This window comes from Drosophila subpulchrella, chromosome 2L, assembly GCF_014743375.2.
Source record: "Drosophila subpulchrella strain 33 F10 #4 breed RU33 chromosome 2L, RU_Dsub_v1.1 Primary Assembly, whole genome shotgun sequence".
NCBI classification, from domain to species: Eukaryota; Metazoa; Arthropoda; class Insecta; order Diptera; family Drosophilidae; genus Drosophila; species Drosophila subpulchrella.
In genome coordinates, this window is record NC_050610.1 from 16978612 (window position 1) to 17003813 (window position 25202).

General features: G+C 39.0%; 1 protein-coding gene across 1 annotated transcript; it reads right to left on the reverse strand.

The window, feature by feature from the left end:
* Positions 1 to 16959: 16959 nt before the first annotated feature.
* LOC119547771 (transcription factor MafB) lies at positions 16960 to 20620 on the reverse strand. The gene has a single exon (XM_037854783.1). The coding sequence runs from the start codon at positions 20065 to 20067 to the stop codon at positions 18505 to 18507; it is 1563 nt and encodes a 520-aa protein (XP_037710711.1). The 5' UTR covers positions 20068 to 20620; the 3' UTR covers positions 16960 to 18504.
* Between the last annotated feature and the right edge of the window lie 4582 nt (positions 20621 to 25202).

Consider the following 25202-nt stretch of genomic DNA (forward strand, 5'->3'; position numbering starts at 1 on the left):
GGCGTTTATTGTTCCGCTGATGTTCATTTAATATCGATTAATTATGCTATTATGTGGGCCCAGCGGAAGTAACCATTATGGAGTGTAATTAATAGAGTACCCCCCACGTATCATGATAGAGCAAGGACTACTCCCACGCATCAGGAATAGAGGTGTGATACCAGTGTTGCCGAAATAGTTTAAGGAATAATGGAAAGGCTTGGACTCCTTTGGGGGAGATTTTAATAAGTTTTTTTTTAAGGTTTTCCTTATTTTAATTTTCGTTTTTAGTACCCTTATTCAAGTATATTAGTACCTTATTCATGTCTTAAAGAAATCCTTTGTATCAAAACCTAATAAAGAATGGTATAATTATATGGCTTTTAAACATGTTAACTGTTATATCAAAAAAAATATTATAACAAGAAAAATAGAATAAATATTTTGAATATAGCATATATACCCTACCCATTTCAATATCCCAAAAATAGTACTCTATCCACAAATTGTACCCCTGACAACGCAGTTCCAAACTGATTTTCTAATTAACAGACATCGCAGGCAGGAAGGTCGACAAATCCGCCCATAAATTACACATTAAATTTAAATGCATAATGTGACAAAGTGAGTTATGAGCGGCAAAGCCGCTTAGCATCTACTAAGACATTTCAGGTCTCGCGTAAATTAGCATCTGAGGACCAGGCAGCCAGGACTCTTGATTTATGTGGGAGTGAGGACTTGGGAAAATGAAGAAGACAAGGCCTGTAATTGAATTTAGAGCTCATTTTCATTGCCCCCGACATAATGCTGATTTACGTGGCTCCCGATTCCGAATTGGCTTATTAATTGCCTAGAAAGGTGGAATGCATATCACGTACTTTCTTGCCATGTCTTCTGTGAAAGCGCTCGAATGCCCAATTAGAGCGATTATTCGAGGAGGTCCCGGTCACCTGGCGGTGACATGAATGCCAAAACAGAACTTGGCCAGATCGATTCGCAAGTAATTGACAACTTCTCACCCGGACTTCCCACGGGTGTAACCAAACACACACTTGTTCCAGAGAGATTTATTTTTATTGTGTGCATTGTTTGCACTCAACTTGAGTCGGTTTTATACCCTGTATTTGGAGATTGGGTATGATAAAAAAGGTTTATGTAACAGGGGGATAGTAGAGTTTTTGGAATCGAACTGAGAAATCATTAAAAGATCTGGATTCATTTTAACTATAATTTCTTCGATGCAATTATTTTCATGTATTTAAAAAAAATTAATTTTATTGTAAAAATGTTCAAATATATTTTTTTAAAGGCATAGATTTTAAACGAAATTTTAAACGAAAAATTTGAGAACGAACGTTTCTAAAAATACGTATACGTGTTTTTAACGTTGGTCTTTCGTTATTTATTATATTTAACAAAGAAAAAAATTACAAAGATGTCTAATGGTGGAGGTTACATTTTGATACACTTACGTTCAGCATGATTATAATACTTTTAAACGGTTTTAAGAAATAGATTTAAAGTAAAAACAGCTGACAGGGCTTAAAAAACTTTAATTTATTGAGATATAATTTCGTAAAAATTAGTCAGAAATAGACAGCACATACTAACTAGGGAAATTACTCTTAGCGAATATCTTTTTAGGCGTGGTTATAGGCCTTGAAAGTACTGGATATCGAGAAGTTCGACCCAATCCCTTGGCTATAGAGTTCTTTCTTCTATTTTTTGTTCCCCCCGGGGAAGGTCCGCTAAATGAGTATTACCGCAATAAATCGCCGCAATTCATTTAAGGGCGAGCCGGCTGGCTGGCAACCCTTAAATCACCAGCAGAAGCTGCTAACTGTTGATGAGAGCAGGCGGTCGGTTTCACCCCCTCCCATCCAAGTTCTGTAACCCTGCGCCCCGCAGGGCACCACCCACTATTCGTCAGACCGTGAACCTGTTACGGCATGTCAGATTGTCACTGGGGAAATTGCCCCTGGCCCGAACCGAACGAAGACTCTCCTCTCCGGCTGGTCGGACAAATTGCATCAATTGACTTGCGTGTTCAACATAATGGCAATTGCGGTTGCCCCCCCGGGTGGGCGGGGGTCCTGGGCGGGGGAGTGGCACATGGAGTGGGGGTGTGGCGACGACAGTTCGACTAATGCACTACATGATTTTCTAATGATGTCTTTATCTCCAGTGTCTAGCTTATGGGGAATTTGGTTTTCTGTTAAATTTCATTGAGGAACAGTAAATTATTTCGAAAAAGGATTCTGCAGAACATTTCAACCCGAAATTGTACCGTGTAAATAATGTTTGTCAGGTTGCAAAAGATTTTAAGTCCAAAACGTCAAGCATCATCTGGCTTAAGTATATAAAAAAATATAGTTTCAACATAATCAACTTTGTGAAACTTTTACCTATTGAAAACAAAACAGTGCACATTGTTGTCGAAATGGGTTCACGGCTTTATAACCTTACAAAAAAGCCCGATACTACTGTACCTGCCTTTTTAAAGCTCATTCCAATATTAGTCATTCCTATCCCATTGATATGAGTCCCAATTTAATAAGGACTTGATTATGAATTTATTATGATATCTTCTTTGTTTGTTTCAGCACGATCTTATTCTTGGTAAACTGCCTATATATTATATTAATAGGCAAGTACCAGAAGTTCTACTAGTTTCTTATGGAGACTATTTGTTCCATTCTACTTGATATGCTTACGATAATAACCGTGCTACGGTAAAGAATAAGTAATAGCCATTTTAAATATCTAAGAATACATTCGAAAAACAGAAGGAGTTTTGGTATTTTTATAAATATCCTGAATTCATGCATGTTATTTGGATATATTGTATTCCTTAATAGGTATGTAATAGTTAACCTTTTATAGAAAAAAGTCTTCCGTCAGATTTAAACTAGAAGTACATATGTGGAATAGACAAGTACAAATACACAAAATTTTAAACGAAATGGAATAAAATACTGAAAAGACTATTATTTATATGTTTATATTGCTCCACAAGTTGCATTTATTAAATAACTGATTTGTCACGTAGGTTAGGCCGGGTACTGTGTAGATGTTGTTTGATAAACACAAATACACTACATTTTTAACAAAGTGAAGTTAACTCATCTCCTACTTATTTCTTGCTAAACATACTTCTCTCTCTAGAGATAACTTATAGATTTCCAAAGTTGAAAATAGATGGTTTATGAAATAAAGAAAGAAAATAAAGAAATAAATGCCAATTTGTTACGATCTTTCATTTAGAAGCTTTAAGATATTTTCGAAAAATCCTTACCGAGCGTAAGTTAGCAATTGTAAGTTTTTTCTATACTACAAACTTTTTATAAAATTTTGTGTGGCTACTTTAAAATAATTTATTTGCCTTGTGAGTCTGAGGTTCATCACAATTAGCAAAGTAAATAAATGAGAAAATATGTAGGAGTCTCTTATGTGCAAAAGTATGTACACCTGTATTTACTTAAAAGTTTGCCAAAGATAATTGAAAAGCACCTGCACACGCACACACACTCTTAAACACCCTACGCACACAGACGCAAAGTGGGCGTGGGCGTTACTGGTAAAATATGAATTATGCGCTTGCTCCAATAGGTTTGTTGTTGTTGTTACGCTTAATTCCTATTTAGTCCTTGCTTTCTCTCTCTCGCTCTCACACACACTACTCCAAATGCTCTCTCCTTGCAGATTTCACACCTAAACAACGGCCACCATTACGAAAAGGCACACAGACGCACACACACACAGACACCTCAAAGAGGGGGACTCCCCTCCTTTTTGAGGACACTACGTAATTCATTTTCCAGTTTCGGACCTGCGCAAAGGAAAGGTTCCGCTGGAAAACGAAGGTTTTCCTGGTGTTTCTGTTGTTGTTGCTGTCGCCTGCATTGGGGTAGGTGTATAGGGCATTATGTTGTCACCGATTTCAATTGCATTCCACAATGTAGATATATATATATATATGCAGACTTGTAGTTACATATACCTTACAACACAGCGTTGCATTTCGGTACATGTGCAAAATTTGCAATTTCGTTAGCGGCGCCACTTTTTGCATTTTTCTGTTATCTGTGCAAAAAACCAGTGACCTTGTAACATTGTCTTAATTGCAATTGGCAATGCACATCGGATACTCGTGGTAACCGTAGCCAAAGGAAAATATATGTGTAAAAAGCATAAACTTCAAAAGAAAAGTTCCATCTTTTGTCTTATCGCTCCAACCCATAAACTTTACCAGCTGTCGAACCATCAAGAAAATAGATTCAACTTGCTTTGCCAAAGAAACTCCAGGGACCCTTATCAAAATCGCAGCTACCATCTCATATTTCCATCCAGGAAGTCCATCAGCGGACGGGGTGGCATTTAAGAAACCATAAATTTGACGGCAATAACGGATAAAGTATGTTTATTTGGATATTAGGCTAAGCAGAATCGGCGATACGGAAAGGGCTCATAAAAGGGGTAGCAAGACCAAAAAGAAATTGCGACACAAGAAGTGGAGAAACCAGACGAAGATGTCTCTAAAAAACTCTTTAACACTTGACTTAACCCGTACGCGTACAGTGCGAGACATATGAGGAAGTGGTTTTCATTAAAATTAATGGATTTACAAAGAAAGATTGGGATTGTAAAGATAATAGGTTGAGAAGTAAAGATCTATATTTTATACCTTGAAGCATTCACTGATTTAAGATAACATATAATATTTTTTATTAATCATCACTAGCTTATCCTATTATTAATTACGATCGTAACCCCAAATAGATATTGATATCTTCATAAAAATATTAGAAATCCAGTTAAAATATTTAAAATGTTTATTTATTTATTTTAAGATCGATATTAAAAAGCTCCGGATTATTTTGTATATTACTAAAACGATATAATATTTTGTGATTTTCGCCTTAAACATGATACAGTAAATCACAATTTTATTATTATTTTTAAAAATAAGTAGGAAAACATCCAAACAAACAACTATCCCAGCGGGCCGCACTGTTTGCCCTCCCGAAAAATAAAAATTTACAGAAGGAGAGGGTGGTTATCAGTGTGCTTGGCATATAAATATGAATTGTAATAGATTTAGATATGAATCAGACATATGTACGGATAGATGGTTACCGAGGGACCTTCAACAAAGCTCTGGTCAATTGAAAGGAGCAGTCCCAGCGTAAAAGCCAAGCAAATTGATTGAAGATACCGCTTTCTTTGAGAAACTCGAAAGAAAATTATGAAAAATTTTCTGTAGAATGACACAAAGGGAAATATTAATTTACTGGTGAATGAGAGGATGATACAATTTTAAGCCAAATGAAATGGCCGCTTCAGTGGAAAGTCTCATACAGCAAACGAGCGACGAAAAGTTTAAAGTTTCGGCCGCTGAAAAATTGTTGAAAAATTCTTGGGCAGATTGAGCGTATCGAATTCGACACCCACCGAAGTTTTTGGGGTCTCCTTTGCCCTTTTTTGCGCTGTTATAAATTATATGGCACTTGCCACGTGTCGCTGATTTGTACGGGCGAAGTGTGAAATATTCCGGAAAGGACTCTATAATACGGCCCTCCCCCCCAATCGTCAATCTGTCGAAGCGTGAAATATTCCTCGCTCCTTCAGTTGGCAGGAAAAAATTTAATTCGTGCGGAAATTCAACCAATTTAAAAGGCGAACACACACGACCAGTGAGACCAGCAAGGGCACGCCCTCTTTTCTCGGTTCCGACTTCATTGTATCCTTTTTCCAGCTGCAGGGGAGGGCGAACTGCTTAATCCGTTTTATTGTGGTAATAAAACTACGATACAAATTGTTTGAATGAGATTGAACAACATTTGAATTGAGCATGAAATGATGCCGGTTCCTTGACTGCTGCTGGGTCTTTCCCCATATATTGACTGCTCCAATGATTCCGAGTCGATATTTATGGATTTTTTGTGGCTCATTTGGGGAGTACATTTGCCCAAAATGTTAAAGTCTTCAATGGTTCTTTAAATTGTTTGCCCTTGATTTCAAATTTAGAATTTTTTTAGAGGGTTTATGCAACGAGTTAAACATACTTCAAAAAATTCTATTAATTATGGCTTTGATTTTATTATGGTTACTCCCATAAGTATGCTAGAAAATAAACCTAATAAAATCCTAGTTGCTCAAATATTTTGATCTTTGCTGTGCATAAACAATCCATAAAACTAGAGTTTTAATTACCAGTAGCTAGGAGATTTATGTGCAAATATTAGCTGCATTGTGTGTACACCATTAAAGAGTTTATACCTAATAAAACAACCTGAAGAAACAAGGTCACACGAGAGGCCGTGTGGGTGATGGGACCTGGTCAATGGGGATTTAATCTACATGTTTATGGCTATTTGCGTTTTGACCTCCGCCAAGTCGACACCATTCGAGAGATAAGCCATAATTTGATTAAGCCGGGCCACCTTCCCACACATACGTATATTTTCGCCCTTGCACCCCTTTTTTTTGGGTGTTAAGTGAATAAAAATATGTAAAAGCATAATTCAAACAAGGTCCACAAAGGGTTCCGGCCGGGTCTTAGGAGCTGAGGGCCGTAAAACCCCGGGCATAAACTGCGGTCAGCTTGACCAGGCATGTGTGAGCGGTCTTGTTTAACCAACGATTATGGAAATGGTCCGGCCATCGGAGCTAGGAAGAGCGGGCAGTGGCGGAAAGATTTGCTCGACCAGATAGCACAAATGACACGTAGCCGGGGCTGGACATCAGGACACCGGAATACCAGAATACCAGAAAGGACCCGCATAAGGGGCGGACACCCTCTAAAAAATATTTGTTCACACATGTGGGCGAAAAAGGGCAGGGGGCGGTGGGTGGCAAAGGCAACGTTCACTGCAGTCACGTGTGACTGGGTTTTTTTTTTTGTGTGCTGCCCATTCTCCAAACACATAAATTGCATTTTCCGGGAGATGTTCATGCACTGAAAATTTTATATTCATCTAAATGCTACACCCATATTTCGAAATCCGTTTTTAAGTAATTTTTTTTGAATATACATATAAGGGTAATCTCATCTTCTACGATATTTTCAAGCATGTTGTATTTTCTTTTTGGTCTACAAACTAAATTAATCAAAATAATATTTTCAGCCATTTACACATATGTAAATTGTCAAATTATTATCTTAAATTATCGAATTTTAAATAACATTTAACTTTGCAATCGATATGGTACCACTCACTTTTTTCCGTTTTGTGGTGGTATATTTTTAAAACATTTTTAAGGTACTTTTTCTGAAAATATAAGAGATAAGGCTCATATTTTACCACAATTTCTTATCATGTTGGATAAATACAAAATAAATGAACCAAAAATAATATTTTCATCCATTATAGATTGTAATTTCACATTAAGTTACAAATATGTATATTGTCAAATTATTAATTTAAATTCAATTTTTCTTTGCAATCGATTTGGTAACACTCTCACTTTTCCCATTTAATTCAGAAGTTAATTTTCAAATACTTAGAATTTGGTAAATATTTTTAATGATTTCAACTTGTATTTTTCCTAAGTGTAGTTGTGACTCGACCTCTATCTCCCTCAGCGCTATTTAAACTAAATCAAGTCCCTGTATATATCAGCGTCAAATTGGCAAGCCAAAGTCGAGTCGAGAGTCGAACGGATGAAACATAAAAATAATCATAAACGTTTATCACATGACCAACGGACAAAAGCAAAGGATATGGAAGATGGGGAGGATGAGTATAGATTTGATGAAAAGGATAGCGACAATTTGTGTCCAACAACAGGAACAAGAAAGGAAGACGGGACGTGATGTTTGGACGCATGGAGTTAAGGATTAGGATTCAATGTGGGTCACTTCCTTAGCAGGTTGGCCGGAAAACTGATTGGGAAGTATGTACCACACGCAAACGGGAAATATTATATTGGGCGGGATCTGAGAGGCGTTCATGTAACACCTATTTATGATTTGACTTCATGTGGTACTCATAAAGAACAATATCACTTTTTTTCTTATTTTTTGAATTCTTTTTTTAATACCCTTTATGATTTGGTTCTAATGAAAAACTATAAATGTAAATGGTAACAAAGATCCCTTGAGTTTTAAACTAAGATGTTCTTAAAGAAAGTTTTTCTAACTTTGTTCATTAAGTGATATTTGAAAGAAACTGTCGAATATTTATTAAATATATAAACAAATGTACTCTTCAAAAAATATTATCTTCAAACAGATAAGTTTATAATTCAGCATACAAATTATTTTAATATTTTGATACCTCTTAGATTTCTTTTAAGCATTATACTGCCTGCTTTTAATTTTTGTTGCAAGGATTGAAAGGATTAAAATGCATTTGTCTTTGTTAAACTTTGATTGTGTAAGATCCAATTGACTACCATTAACCACTAACACACCACCACCCAAAATACTGCAATTTCAAAAACCGAAATTGCACTTAAGTGATTTTCAACTGGCAACTTCCGCTTTGCATTCGCTTTTCACTGAGACAGTGGCAGTCAGCACATCACATCACTTCCCATCACATGTGGCTGCTTTTCAAAGGGGCCCGTCAACATTGTTGGCGAAACAATGAGCACTTAACAAGCCAGAAGCAACAGTGATTTCACCTTTTCACCCACGAAGACCAATCCGAGTGTTAACCGCATGTGAAAAGTCTCCTTTGGCCGGCAATTAAATTTAACCAGCAAGGGCCAAAAGACCAAAAGACCAACAGACCACCAAGTTACAGCAAATGAGGGTCATTACGCTGGCCAGTTCAATACGGTTTATCGATGGATATTTGGTATTGGGTATTGGGTGTTTTGTACTGCCCAGAGACATTGTTGTTCCTGCTCGATGTGTGCTAATCTCTTAATGCGTTTAGCGCACATTTCTATTTGCTTAATGAATTGTTACCGAACACATTCATTTCGAGTTGCCGACTTACTGCTATTCATTTATTCACTGCGCCGGGTCATTTGTCGACGTTTGTCTTTTGATTTAGAACGGTTTTGGGTTGGGTTTGGATTTGGATTTGGGTGGGGGTTTGTGGGTGAGGATGGAGAACGGAGCAAGGGGACTTCATGGGTCAGAAGTTGGCCATTGGGGCAGCTCAATTAGGTTGATTGCATGGTCATGGTCAAGCTCTACATGTTTTAAACAATAAATGCAGTAAGTAAAACTTACGCTACGTACTTTATGTAAAGGAATCAACTTAATACTTTAAAATGCATTTTTTGTGTCAATGAAATTATAATGTTTAACTATTTATTATACAATTTAAAATATAAAACTTTCATATAAAAGCGCTCATTTGAAAAAGGTTATTTTTGAGATTTAAATATCCTTTTCTAGACTATTTTGATGACCATAATATTACCTTATTTTGAATATTCCCCCAAATTGGATGTTATTTGCCTGGTCTACTCTCAATATTCCAACAGCCAATCTTCAAATCGTATAATATGGTTATGACATTCATAAAACCCCCACAACTCGCAAAGACTAGTTTTAAAACAATACTATCCGAAAACAACATAAATCCACCTCCATTACCCCCACATATGTGTGTCCCACTCCCCGAAAAGCGATTTCCATTTCAAGATCACGCTCCACTAAACAGGAAGGAAAGCAAAAATAGCAAGTGACTTACTGTCCTCTCAGTTTCTATTGCCTTTAACTGCAGCCGCAACATCCATGTATCTATAAACAATAACTTTATTACCCTGGTTGAAATTGGGTCGGGGGGGATGATGTGAGCGATATGCAGCGATTGGCTACGGTATAAATTACAATCAAAATGAATTGATATGCGTGTTAATAAAGGGGAGCCGGGCAAAGCGGAAGGCAGACGGGACTGAAACAGAAACAGGAAGTAGTCAGCTTGGCAGCCACCACGGATTGGCGGCATTTCGATTTTACGCTTTTATGATTTCCCGATTTCCGAATGGGGGCCAAGGGGAATACCCATGGAGGACACAGCGGAAACTGTGTGCGTCTGAGTCTACGGGTCTCTTAATTAATAAGCCCGGGCAGAAGTTGTGTGTGTTTGTTGGCTAAATATTTGCCCTGGCATAAATTAAGGCGAACATCCCAGCCAGGTACAGTCCCACCCGAAACATACAAGCGTCGATAACATGGAGAGAAAGGGACAGAGAGAGGGCAAACAGAGCTGCTTCCCAGTCCTGCAATCGAACTGCTCTTGTGCAGATTGTATAATTATCGAGCCGGTCTTAATGGCAGTGTAATTCAATATTAATTAAATCATCAAATTGCATTTACAGCCGTCGACGACAACAATAAATAAATTAAGCGGCGAATTGACGGAATGCTGATCCCTGCAATCGATTCAGTTTTTTCTTTCTCGAGTTTATTGCCAATTCAGCGGTTTAATTTTTGCGCAAAAGTTTTTTTATTTTCAATCATTTTTTTAAGTTGGTTGCTCTGATAACAATATGTTGGCGAAAAACGCAAATTGATTTATTAAAAAATTGTATAAATTGTTTTGTAACCTCATTACGAGCGCATGTCGCGCGTGCAATTTGTTGTAGTCTTTTCGCAGAGAAAGAGCTTGACTTGAAATCGCCATTTCGCTACGGCAATCATTTTGTTGTTATATTTGTTAGGTTTTTCTTGTTTTTGTTTTAGTTTTCCGCCTGGGGTTCATCGACCGACAGCGTCGACCTCAGAATGCTGACACGAGCGGTTGAAAGTCCCCCTCATACGCCTCGTGTTGCAATCTCCGGTAATTTTTTGTATTTCGCCTATATTTCTAATCAGCACTAATCAAGTAATACTAGGTGAAACATTCTCGTGAGTAAATTAGTCTCAGGGAATTCTTAATATGTATGGTCACTGATGATCTATCAGTGATTAGTAATAATCGGACCGAGATAATACAGCACGAGATAATCACGCACTCCAGACAGATTTGCAAGATATCCCAATAAATCCCTAAGGTGTGAAAGCATATTATAAAGTCATCAAAAATCACATGATCGAAGAATACATGATCAGAATACTCCCCTGTTGAATTCAGCACCCCGATTGACGATCACAAAGCTCTTATTGCACTTGTCTGAGTTGTGTAATGTCTTTGGGTATCACTGATACTCTAAAAAATTTATATATACAAACGGAACGTGAGGAAAGCCGTTGTTTATGTTCCCACGGTTATTGTACGATTTTCGAGGTAACTGAGTGTCTACAAATAATCAGAAAATTATTTCTAGATCGTTGCTTACAAGTCTTTGGAGTACCTACATATTTAAAATATTTATTATGACTTTTCTTTGGGTATATCCTGCACTACAAAGTCCAGTAAAAAAATTTTAAAGATCTTTAGATATACCTGGAATATTTTTGTTCTGAGATTTCCAAGTATAATCGTCATGAGACCCAAACCTATAGAATTCCAAAATTCTACTGTCTAGACCCGAAACAGTCTTATCAAAGAAACTTTGGTTTATCTCTGAAAGATGGCCTGCCACATTCCGTACGAGATTCCAGGAACCTCATTGTCATTATACACAGCTCTCGTAAAATATAAATATGCATATCCGATCCTAAGCCATGTACAAGTGTACTCATTACTCATCTAGCTTTTAGCGGTTGCATTTTGTTTGCCTTTTTGCACAAGCCACTTCAAAAAAAAAAGAAGAAAAGAACAACACAGTAAATCTGCCGAATCGGCGGAAAGAAAACACCCAGCTCGGAGTGAAGAAAAAACAATAATATTAAAAAGAATATAATACACCGAAATGAAAAGCGAAGAAAAAAACTTAATGGAGGCAAAAACAATTTGGTTGCACCTGTGTCGCCAGCACTACCTGGTTCTGGCTTTTCGGCTCTAGATTGGGGCTTCGGCGGCGACGGCGGGGCATTTACCAACTGGTTCAACCTTCTGCTAAAACCCACAGCTCGTCGAAGGTTGCCCCAGAATAGTTTCGCCCATTTTACCCATCGCCCAACCCACCAAAACCCATCGAAAGCCACCGAAACCAACCGAGCAGTGGAGACCGCAGCTCGCTTTTTTGGGCCAAAATCAAATTCAACCAATTTGTAATGGCCCGGAGTCGAAGGCGAAGGCAAATGTCTTCATATGCTTTATGCTACGGACTCGCCCTCATCCACTTGCCTCTTTTTTATGGGCCACAGCCAATGAACCGGAGAGACATCATACAGGGGCCCACACACATGGACGCACACCAAGCGCCCTAAAAAACAGGAGAGGTTACATTTACGACGACGATTCCAGTTCCCTTTCTTGCTATAATTAGTTTTAGGAATAAAATAAAATCTAAGAATATATTTTTAAGCAAAATTTAGCAGTGGGTACAATTGATTATAAAACACCTGACAAAATATGATTACATGATCTTACATGATTTAAAAAGAACTCCATATGACTTGAATATAACCTATAGTTGAATCAGATACATTCTATACAATATAAATAATAAATATTTCTTGCTAGGAATAGCAACTTGCTATTTTTATATAAATACATTTTTTCCCCTTAGTTTAAAAAAATAATAAAATAAACAAAATACTTTCGAGTACTTATTTGCAAGCCAATGCTTACATTACAAAATGTTGTTCCATTTTTTGATTGCATAAAAAACATTAAAAATAAAAATGTATAATATTAAATTAAATTTGAATATGGGTTTTTGTTCTTTTCTTTAATTGACCGCGCCTTCATTCCCGCCTTCTAACATAACCTAAAAGATATTTAAATAAAAAAAGACAACCATAATACAAAATTTATATAACCCTAAGTTAGAGTATTGCCGAAAGAAAAAAGACCGAAATGTGATTTAATTTATTATTACAAACGTTAAAGGAGTCGAAGCCGTCCATGTCCAGAAAACTTGGGAACTTGGAACCTTAGAGGGGGTGCAAAGCGATTTACGGCAGCGCATCAATACAACTGGGAGCAGAAGAACGCGGGGACTGGCAAATGAGTTCCATTTATATCATTGGTCATTACGGAAATTATGCGACGCCGAAGGAGTCTGAGTCCTTTCCACGGAAGCGGTATAAAACGATAAAGATACATTGCAAACGGATGTCCAAGTATGAAAATCGCCTTGGGGACGAACGATAGATAGAGCTGCATGGCCAAGGATGTACATTGTACAAGGATGTACGAATCAACTGGGGAGGGGGGATGACACTGAACTGACACTGACCATTCACCAAGCGGCCGGGGTGAAGTCGTAAAAAGCAGCCAAGGCAGCCCATCAATAAAAAACGCAAGACAATGGACCTTATTTTTGATGGGGATGGGGAAGGCGGATTCTTTGCCGGAAAGGAAGAACTTTTAGATCCGCACAAGATGCCAGCCCACAGATTAGAAATGGGAGGAATCCGGTGAGAAAAGGAGGTGACAGATGTAGATACTACATTTTGACGATTAACAATGGTTGTAAAAGCTTTATATGGGTATGTTAAGGATTCTAATTGTTCTTTAAACAATTTACAAATTAAAGCCAATTTGTGGTGCTCAAATCTTGAAATATATTTAAAATTTTAAAAAATGTATTAAAGAAATCTAAGTAAAAACATATTTCTTTATTTATTTGGAAAGTCACATATCCTTGAGTTAACTAACTTAGCTCTTTTGCAGTCCTATAAAGTTAACAATCAGAATCTCATCCTCTTTAATATCCACACACGTCAATGATTGATAGGCTTTGGGTCAAAAACTTTTTGGCACTTGTCCTTTGTCGCGATAAATTTCCCTTTCTCGATGCTGCCAAAACGAGATTTACGAGCATATTTTGGTGAAAAACTTTCGAGGACCGAACAAAGCGACTACTAATGAGCTTCTGAAGGACTCGCTGGCCGCTCTTCATTAAGCTAATGAGCAGAGTGACGCGGCAACTGCTGGAAAACTAATGTGTTAACGATTTAAGATTAAAGTCAGATCAGAAAATGGGAACAAAACACACCCCATTCCCCCTTTCAATGTCAACGCTACGTGTTTGGCATGCAAACCCAAAGAAAAGCGGAAAATCGGGTAGACTCGGGGTAAAAGTAAAATGCAGGAAGAAGCCCCCCAATCATCCGGCCATGCGATTACATGTGTGAACTATCGATTGAATTAAGACCAGTCAAAAGGGAGGGGGGCATATGCCTTATAGGGTATGCGAGCCACTTAAGCGTGTCGCTCGACGCTGCTTCATCCTCGTCCACTTGAGGAGCATCATAAAAAACGCACCACCCCGCAAACCAGACAGCCCAAGAAGATATTCCCCATCCCACACCATCCGATCCCATCGCTACACCCTAAGAAATTGGGGATTTCAATATACTATGTGATCTCTTCAGTACGATATTTAAAAAAAGATTTTAGTGCAGGGGTTTGGTTTTTCGAATTTAATACTACCGATAATTACAGGTTAAGAACTACAAAATAATATGGAAACAAAATGTATAAATTATCATTATCGTTATTTTATAAAATCCTTATGAAAGTTTTTTGATGTTTTAACAAAAACTTATTCTAAGATTAGAAGATATATTTTAATATTTTTAAAATAGGATATGTCTTGCGGTTTAAAAAATGAGTAAATAAAATATTTCTTTACTACTTTTTTCTGTTTTAATGAATGACTTGGTAATGTTTAATACTTTTTTCTCAGTGTATGTCTCATCAAAGCCTTCACACGTCGCAGTGCAGGCATAAAAAGAGTGCCCCGAATGCGCAGCATAATCAAACGGTGTGTGTGTGTTGACCATAATAATGTTGACAATCATCCCAGTTGTCCGAGATGGTTTTGGTTTGGTCTCCAGGAAAGTGTAAGGGTAAGGGGTACCATTACTGGTACGGGTGCTGTACTGCCCCTGAGCACTGATTATGCCCAGGATGAACTTAGCCCCATGGCCATGACAATTCACCGATTGCCAATGCCGTGTCTATAAATTTCATTTGACAAGATGCCGGGCACTCAACGCCTCTCCCCCGAAATTCCACTCCGCCGGCTCATCCACTCTTGACATCCACTCAAGTCCTGGCCTGCGGCTTAAAATGTGATCTGGAGTTGGGGAAGGAGCCGGTGACAAGGAGACATTCTGTCGCCGGCGATTTGCATCAGAATTTCATAATTATTGTTTAATCTGCACTTGAAGCTAAATCCCAAAATGTCGCAGAACTCAAGAGAATTCGGAGTTGGAATTGCTATCGGATTGGTTGTGAGCCAAGAAAGTCTCTAGTATGCAATCAAGGAAAGTGAAATGAGATATGCAGGGAAATATAATAAAATATTTGACGATTACTCCAACCAGACGAGATTATCATATAAGTTGCAGGCAAATAATGTCTGATAAGGCGGTAAAATAGTTGAATACACCAAAGTAAATGAAAAAAAAACATTTAAGTTATTGAAATGATAGGTATATACACCATTTTAATACTGTGGATCCAAAACCAAAGTCGGACTATACACTTATTAGCTTTTTTTCACAATTGTTTTTTTTTCTTTGATAAATAAAATCAATTTCAATTTTTTTATTTTAATATCCGTCTGCCTGTCATTTGATTCCAATTTCGGCTATAGTTTTTTCCAACATTTTTATTGCATGCGCAGAAAGAAATCGAAACTTGACACTTCCTGCTGGCCAAGAATTAAGCTAGAAGAAAAATAAATAACAAAGTCAAAAGAAAACAAAGTAAAATGGCCACTTGATGGCGATCGCCATCATTTCGTCCAAAAAAAACCCAATTTCAACAAAAATTCTTGCGCAATTCTTTGATCGAGTGGTTTCGTCTGGTTACATAAACTCCCAAGAGACGGTTGTCATAGGGAAGGAGATTCGAGTTCTTGGTAGGGCAGGAAATTCATAAAACCAAAATAAAAATAATAAATTCAAGACCAGATTCTGAAAAGAGCGTTGCGGGTGACACCGAAAAAAACGAGTGAAATCAAAAATGCAATGCAAACAAACAAGCTGAAGAACCTAAATTTTATTAATGAAGATTTACAGGGCGAGGCGGTAAGGAGAGAAAACGGATAGTGTAGATAGGGACCTTCACTCAATGCCGAATTACGCCGCCCAAAACGAATTTTTGGACTGCTCTCCAGAAGTATTCCCCACTTTAAGGGCCCGGCAGATTGCGATTGCCTCTGATGTTGATCTCCATGTTGACGATTGTAATTCAATGCTGCAGCTCAGATCCAACTCCCCGATTGCTCCTGCATGCGCCGTTACGCGACCAAAGTTTGTTGACAGAACTTATATCGGAGGCCCCAGAGGGTTCGAAATGTTTATTTTGATTCTTAAACTGTTGCCCGCGGTGGTCGTCGTCGTTGGAAGCCCATTTATTCATGCCGACAGACCACACAGCAAATGGACTTCTTGGAACTGGACGAGATTCGGTCCAATCTATGATGAAAACTGAGATCTATTCGGTGATTCTAAACCTAGATCTAAAATCAGAATATTGTGCCAATGCAATCTTAAGAGTAACGAAATATAGAAACAAGATCATAATTAAAGAAAATACTGTCTTTTAAAAATATAAAAGATATAAAAATAAATTATTTAGACATAAAAATGCTTTTCATCTTGCTAACTATTCAAATTAAATTTTTTAACAGTTTGTAAACTTAATTGAGTCAAACGAAATGCAAATCACGTCTTTAAAAATCAGCTATGTATATACTAAAAGTTGAATTTCAAGATATGGTAGTACGATGATTACAAAACTTACTGTCTCTTCCTGAAATCATAGCAAACTTGAATTAGTATTATTTTAAAAACGTCTTAACTTTTTTAATTGGTTAACTTTTATCTAAGGGATCACAACTTTTAAACAGAGTTATCCTGGCGATTCTGATCTTGACTTATAGAATTGCGTCATTAGTAATTCAATCAATCAGACTCAGACCGCAAATATGCTGTAATAGAGATTACCTAAGAAATAAAATAACAACATACGCACTTTTGTTTATGCTTTAATTTAGATTTATTTATTACTAAATTATTTTATGCACACTTAAGACTACTCACAATTGTTTTTAGTTATTAATTTATCTTAGATTTTTTGCGTTCAGTATTCGTGTTTTTCTTCTAGTTTCACAAAGACAGAAAGAATGCTTTCAATAAATCTTAAAATGTACAGAATCGTAAGTGTGTGGGTGTATTTACATTTTTCATTATCGTTCTCAGTGCTTATTACATTGTATAGGACTTGTTTGTTTAGTTTACTTCAGTTGAGTTTTGCTCTTCATTTCGTTCCAGTTTCACTTTATACAACATCGGTTCTTGAAGTTTGCGGTATTTAAACGTAATACAACCTTTAGTTTTAGTAATTTTATTGCTTTCTGAAGGGATGGAGCGGGGGGCGTGGTTGTGGCTAAAACGGAAACGGAAACACGGCCTCTAAGAACAACTATCGCATCTATGATATTAATATTCGCTTCTGCTCTCGCTTAATACTAGTAGAGAAACTAAGGCTAGAACTAATCAACAAATAAGCGTGTGTTACTAACTCGTAATTTGTAATAATGTAGCGATTGTTAATCAGAAGCTGCTAGTTTAATTTTACTTTATGTTTGTTGTTGTTCCTTTGTTTTATACAATGTTTGTCCTTTATACATACGAGCTCGAATTAGTGTTAATTATAATCGATCTTTGCCTTAGTCAGACTGATAATCAGCAAAAGTTCCATCCAAACATGCACACTCTCTCTTACTTTTCCCTCTATCTATGTATTTCAATCTCTGTCGATCACTTTCGAAGTTCTCAAACTGATATTCAATCGGAATTTATTGTCGCAATCAAATTAATAGAGAATTAAACGCTAGAAAAATCCCATTCAATAATTTCGAATTAAAAATGCTCATTAGAATTCCCGGAATATGACGAATAGTTCAGCAATTTTGATTAAATGGAAATTCTTTTAAATATATGAGAGAATGCACATGAATTCTAGGGTAAAGAAATAGGATGTTATCTGTACTTTTTTTAATGTACTGAACTATCCAAAGAGTTTTTTTTTTTAAATAGCTGAATATTAAGTTAAATATCAACAGTGGTGTTAATGGTAATGCTTTGCTTAAAATCAAAAATGAATGTTCAATATCAAATATTTAAGTTCTTTTGTAAACAAGTTAAAGATAAAGTTCGGATAATCTTATGATAATGCTTGGATAACATCGAATTAAAATTCGTTTTGGGAATGCAACTGAACTTTGAAAACATTTTCTATTAAATATTATTTTTAAACGAGTTAAGACCCTATAACAAATTATTTGGAAAACATTCTTGGAACTATGTGTATCAATTAACTTTAAAATATGTCTAAGAAAACCTGCGGAAATAACCAACTTTGGTTGGACACTAACTCTTTTTGGCAAATACCTTACACCCGGAACGCTTTTCATTTAGTTGACCACCTGCTGGGGATTCCACTGCGGACCCCGGTGCTGGAGATGGAGTTGCTGGTGGTGGTGGTGGTGCTGCTGCGTGGAGGAGGATGAGGATGCGGAGGAGCCGCTGGCCACCGCCAGTTGGCGTCAGAGGTAGAATTCCGGGGAGCTTTGGCTATCGCCGCCGGCGGATGCACCTGCTCCTCCTCCGCCCCCATTGGCGGCGCCCACTCGCTGCAGGCGCTGCATGAGGGCATCCCGCTCCTGGCACACCCTCGAGTACTCCACCTTCAGGCGGTGCAGATCCTGGTTGAGCACCCTATTGGCCTTCTCCAGTTCGTGGCGCTGATGAAGTCGCTTCGACCGGCAGTTCTGGGCATAACCGCGATTCTTCAGGGTGCGCCGCTTCTGCTTCAGACGCACTACCTCCTCGCGTGGACAGCCATGGAGTCGCTTGTTCAGCTCCCTCACCGTCAACGTGGTCAGCATGTCATCGTTGAGGCAATCCTCCAGCGTGGCATTGCTGTAGGCACCGGAACAGGTTCTGGGTGACATGTTGTTCGAGGATCTGGTCGAGCTGGCGGAGAGTGGGCGGCAGGGTTGCAGCGCAGCCCGGGTGATCACGCAGGATCCACCGCCCACGCTGCCGGGACCACCGCTGCCACTGCCACTGCCACCGCCGCCTCCACCTCCGCCGCTGCTGCTGCCACTCCCATTGCTGGGCACCTGGGGCAGACAGGTGGGCGTCAGGGAGCCCGGAGCACCGCCATACGAATTCGAGTGCATATTGATGGGCGTCAGATCCAGATTGTGGAAATGGTGGTGATGGTGGTGCGGATATTTGCCCTGCTGCAGCACCACCTGGTGCGGATGACCACCATGACCATGCGGATGATGATGCTGCGCCTGCATCAGCGGCTGTCCGTGGTGATGGTGATGGGCGGCAGCCGCCTGGAGGGCATAATCCCGCTGCCTGTCCCACTCCTCTGCCTCCTCCTGGGAGCCCGGATAGGGAAGCGGTCTTAGATCCAGCGGCTGTTGATCCGCCCTTATCGAGTTCGTCAGCCACATCATGTCGTGACTTAGTCCTGCGCTCACCGAGGCCGCTCCGGCGGAGGCAGCTGCAGCAGCGGCGGCGGCAGCGGCGGAAGAGGCAGATACGGAGCTACCCGGAGTACGGGCATAGTGGTGGGCATAGGTCTGGGCCGGACAACTGCTGCTGCCCGTGGGCGAACCCACCACGGGTGGCGTTTCCGGCGGCGTTGAGGGCACTCCACCAGGTACACCCGCTCCCGCCGCTCCCGAGGATGTGTTGACCAGGATCGCCTGTCCGGGCAGCGGACCATATTGCTCTGGCGGCGGCGACAGTGGATGTAGGCGTCGCTCGTCCATGTGCCACTGGTGCTGTCCCGAAAAGGACCTCAGTTTAATGTGCGGCGATGGGGAGACCTCAACGGCTCCGGCGGGTTCTGGTCCAGAAAGGGGCAGCGATTCGGGCTCATCCTCCGGATTTGTGGGCTCGCCATGGATCGTTGTCCATTTGACCGCCACCGGTTGCGGCGGACTGTGATCCTCGCGCTTCACATGACCAATGGTGGTCACATGGGGACCACCGTGAGCCGGGCCAGCTCCGTTACCGCCCACCTCCAAATGATGCAGATCGAACTCCTGCACGTACGTGTCGTTTATGGTGGGATCTTCCATTTTCATTGGATCGACCAGGGACCGGAGAGGGTCGTTTACGGGTCTCACATGCAAGGGAGTGGCCGTGCTGGTTGGTGGGATGGTGGTCTTGAAGGTTAACTACGCGATCAGGGGTTACGGAAACTGGGTTTCGACTTTATAGGCCCTTGATTATAAGGTTTCTTAGAGTTCTTGTACGAGCCAATCAATCAAAATGTATTTTATTTAGTTCCAGTTCATATAAGGATTTATTTTTAAGATCTATATAGATTTTTAGTTGTTTGGGATAGTTTCCGGTTACTTTTACTAGAAATTCTATCTTTGCCAGTACTTTATTGGTATTTGATTTTTATTTTTCTTAAATATTTTATTTTAATTGGAATTTTGGCGATCACTTTCCGCACTTTGGGGCTTTCTTTTTATAAGCTCGCTCTCTCTTTCTAACTCGCTCACTAATTTCGCGAACGCGCTTACGCGTCCAATTTGAAAGAGTTAACGGTATCGACTGAACTCCGGATCCGGTTGAACTGCCGGACTGACTGGAGGGTGGCTCTGCTCTGGAAGCGCTGCTCTGGATGCTCTGCTCCCTGGACGTGAACTGTTAGAATGGCAGCGAATCGCGCGCACACCCATTCCAACACTCACACCCACACACACACACTCGGACCCATTCCATTCCCATAGAGCCCACCAGTCTTGCCAAAAGCAAAAAGCCGACCAACACAACAACAACCAAACCGAGCTCGAACGCCATTCGCTGATGGCTTTTTGCTCCGAGGGCTCCTGCTGGAAATGGAAATGGCAGTGGAAATGGAAGTGCCAGTGGAAGGGAAGGGAAGCGAAGGAAGGGCGAAAGCACTTGTCCGCGAGAGAGAAAGAGAGAGAGCAGAGAGCCAGAGCACCATTTCACAATGTTGCTGTTGTTGTTGTTGCTTGCCGGCAAGCTGTTCTCGCACACAACAACAAAAGTCGAGCCGGGAAAGCTTCGCAGATTCGGTGCACTGGACAGTGGGTTGAATCATAAAAAAGAGTATAATTTTTATTAATATTAAAAAACAACGAAATAAATATTTCATTTCACAATTATTTCTGCATCTGCAAGATACTATTCAATATGAATTGATCAGCATCTCTAGACGAGTCGATCTAGCCATGTCCGTCTGTCCGTCCGTTTCAACGAGAACTCGTCTCTCAGTTTTAAAGCTATCGGGCTGAAATTTTCCCAAAAGTTCTTTTGCAGGTAGTATATAAGTCGGAACCAGCCGGATCGGACAACTATATCTTATAGCGCCCATATGAATAATCGGAAAAAAGGATTGTAAAAATGCATATCTTTGGTGCTTTGTAACCTCCTACCCTTGGAAATAACATTTTTTAAATAGTTCTGAGCTTCGAATTTAATTTTATCAAAATCGGACGACTATATCATATAGCTGCCATAGGAACGATCAAAAATTTGGTGGGAAAATAATATGAAACAAACTTTCAACAAAGTTAACTTCCTTTCTTGTTTAATAACATTTTTTTATCTTCCTTGTTAAATTTGTATCACCCCTTAAAATATTATAAATTTGCAAACGCTCTAAAAGATCTAATACTTTTATACTTCTTTCTTTATCTATTGTATTTACATTCATTTGTAACATCAGAACAATAATGGTATTCAGTCCATTATTCGTAAATCAATTTTATTCTAAGAACTTTTATGTAACATTTATGTAAAATTTTAGGTACACCACAATGTTAAGTTGCTTTATAATCTTGGAATTGCAGTGACTAATCCATCTTTAGTCTTATCGAAGTATCAAGAATATTCAAAAATAGTATTTCCAAAATAGTAATTCCAATAAGTGAGCCACTGTGCAGGAGCACGAATCTATGCTCTGTCTGCCACTTTGGTGGTGGAATCCCATCCGATGTTGTTGTTGTTTCGCTTCGGTTCATTTTGGCAGAGCTCTTGAAGTAGGCGTTTTGAATTGCCATGGAGCGCATAAAAAATGGCACACAGACACACCTTATGCTGTCGTCGGCTCCGCCCACTTTGCCATCGTGTGCGTGTGTCCGTGTGTCGGTGTCGCTCTCCCCATCCGTGGCTGTATTGGTGCCTGAATATTTATGAGCAACTACCACGGAAATTCCTACATAGCCCCATTCGCCGACTTCCAGTCTCATTTGGCTGGCCATCGCTATAAGAAGTCGGAGATGGATATGGATATACCACCCATACAGACATATATTCATAAAGGAATGTGGCCGCAGGAGTGGGTCGCACAAACACCAACAGAACCAGGAAATATCCACATCCACTGTGCCATTTTCCAGTGCATAAGTCAATGGGAGATGTTTTAGCCGAGATAAGTCGCTCGATTTGTTTTGGCTCGTATATAATACACTCCCTACTCTATATGGCATCTGTGTGTGTGTGTGTTTGCTTTGGCCAAAGGATTCGGATTCCATGGTGCACAGGTGCATTTTGTTGCTGAGCCAGCGGAAACGGACATGCAGACCTTACCAACCTCCGACGACCCATCTTGGACATGGGGATGCTCTTGTTTTACTTTAATTTGGACTCCCCTTTTTTTTATGTTTTGAGCAAATGTTTTGGCTTCGTTGGCCAAACAGATTCCTCTGATGTAATATTGTCGAGAGATATGAGCAGGGATTGAGAGGCTCCTGCCTTGTTTGTGCAACAAGTTCTGGGTCGCCAAAAGGTGCAGAGAATGGAAATTGGGCTAGCAATGCCAATCAACTTTTTATATTTTAAATTCTTAAAATACTGTATAAGGAAATATAGTCTGTTTGCTTTGCAATGAAGCTGCAAAGATCGAAATTTATGATGAGGGAGGAAGGACAACCTTATATCAACATACATTCTTACAAATAGAACACCATTTTTGAAGTTGAAAATGTTTTCATTTTGCTCGAATCAAGTTGAATTGGCGGTATTTGCATAGAATATCTCAGCAAATAAACTATTAGTCCAGTCAGTAGTGTATACTTATAAAAAAGTTGTTAAATAAACTCAATTTAACTTTTCTCCTCTCACCATTTCGTTCTAATATTGAGAAAATTGATACCGAAATGTACTTACACGGCTATTGAGAACGAATGTGCTCAATTAAAGAACAATTTTCTTAGATATTTCTCTGTGTATTCTTATGAGTATTTCTTATTGTTTTATATATTACAAATACGGAACTAGCTTAATAAATAACATGTATAAAGTTTTCAAAAGTAAATTTACCATTTTTAACGTAGCTTACTTCTTAACTTTAAACTTACAACTAAACTTTGTCATTTATTTAATTTTTATTAACTATACGGAGAAACGTTATGAATTTATTTTTAAGTTTTGATGAGAAACAGTTTTTATATTTTAAGAAAACGTGGGTGGAAAAACTTTTTAAAACCATAACAATAAAGGCAGAAGGTTTTGATATAAATATGTAAAAAATGTTTACAAATGTGAACTTCCCTACTAAAGTTTTAATTGTTAACATATTCTTGGCTTTATGATTTCAACTATACTATAACTTTTTCAATGCTCCGGGTATAAGAAATTCAATGAACTACATACTTCCCCCAGAGAACTATTCTCGTATTTGGTAAACTTGTGAGCCGCAAAAGTGACCACAAAAACTTTGTTCCACTTGCTGCGACAACTGGGCTTGGGTTTTGTAGCCGTAACCCCCTTCTCCATTTCCATTGCCAGCCCCTGGCACACCCATTCTCCACGCAATTGTTGTGTCGAAGGGAATTGCGAAGGGGGCGGATGGGATGGGTTGGAGGCATAAAAACAGGACTCTTCTTGGGCCGTCTGCCAGCAGGAAAAACATAAAACAAAATCAAATCAACTGCTGTGGGTGGGAAATGGGAAATGCAAAGGAAAATGCGAGGGTGGTGAGGGGAGTGCTGGGCTTCATTGAAGCTTGTCAAAATTAAATTGAACACAATCGAATTATCCTCTGTATGCTCCATTTGGTTGTCTGTGCTGATTTCCAGCGATTGGGGGGTTTGAGGGGGATTAACCAGTAGAGCAGTGCGGCAAACAGGCAGGCAAAAGAGATAGAGACAGTAGGTCTGGTCAGGCAGGAGGAGCAGACCACTTAAGCATATTAAAAAGGGTTAAAGGTGAGCAAATATTTAACTGCGGCCAATTAAAAATATTTTTAATAATCAACTCGAGAAGAGTCAGTCGGTTGGAGTTCGGGGTTTCGGCCACGTGCTAGCGAACTTTTCTCGGTTCTCTTATTTGCACTTAACCCCCATGCCTGAAAGTATGCAATGATAGCGATGGGAAAAGACAGTCCTATGGAAGAAGGGTGCTACAGGATTCATGTTCATCTAAGAAACAGGATGGGACCCAAAACCAAAATTTCCGATGATACAAATCTAAATATGATTGAGTTTACTTAAGATATTTACATATTGCAGTATTTTTATTTATAATACAAATATATATATGAAATATTTTAAAATTTATTTTTATATTAACATTAATTAGTTATATGGTGGAACTTTTAACTTATATCAAGATTTTTTAAAGCAAACTTTTGAATTGTTGAAAAGATATTTTTGTATATGTTATATTTTAATAAAAGTATTAATATTATTTGAATCACAGAAACAAACAACTTGACGTCGTGGGTATGCCTGAGTCGTATTATCCTGCCTAGAACTACCTCGTTTCTATATCCTCTCATTTGCATCCATTTCGAAGGGCTCCCATTGTCAACCGCCGTTGAATCCGAGTGCAAATATTTGTACGCGATTCCTTTCAATTGCATTTCAATTGATGGCGATGATGATGATGGTGTGTATGTTGATGTCAATAATGATTTCCTCCCGCATCGATTGAACGCATTTGACAATGTTTATTACGCCGGATTAGGCAGCATTACAACTTACGAGAAAAAAGGCGCTCAAACGTGGTTGCCATTCTGCCATGTGGTGATGTGATTGATTGTACCAGGCAGTGTATAACCATCCCCTCCGAATTCCCGCAGATCATCGCTTGAAGTGCACTTTAAGCACGAAGTAGAGTCGTGTTTTATCACAAACAATTTCTGGTGAATCTACAGAAAAATCGATTCTGAAATAAAAAGGAAAACAAAAAACGTTCATATCAATTTACCTTCCGTACTCCAGAGGACAGCCACCGA

Excerpts from the sequence above, each read along its gene's own strand:
- LOC119547771 (XM_037854783.1), bottom strand. The coding sequence starts at position 20,067 with ATGAAAATGGAAGATCCCACCATAAACGACACGTACGTGCAGGAGTTC.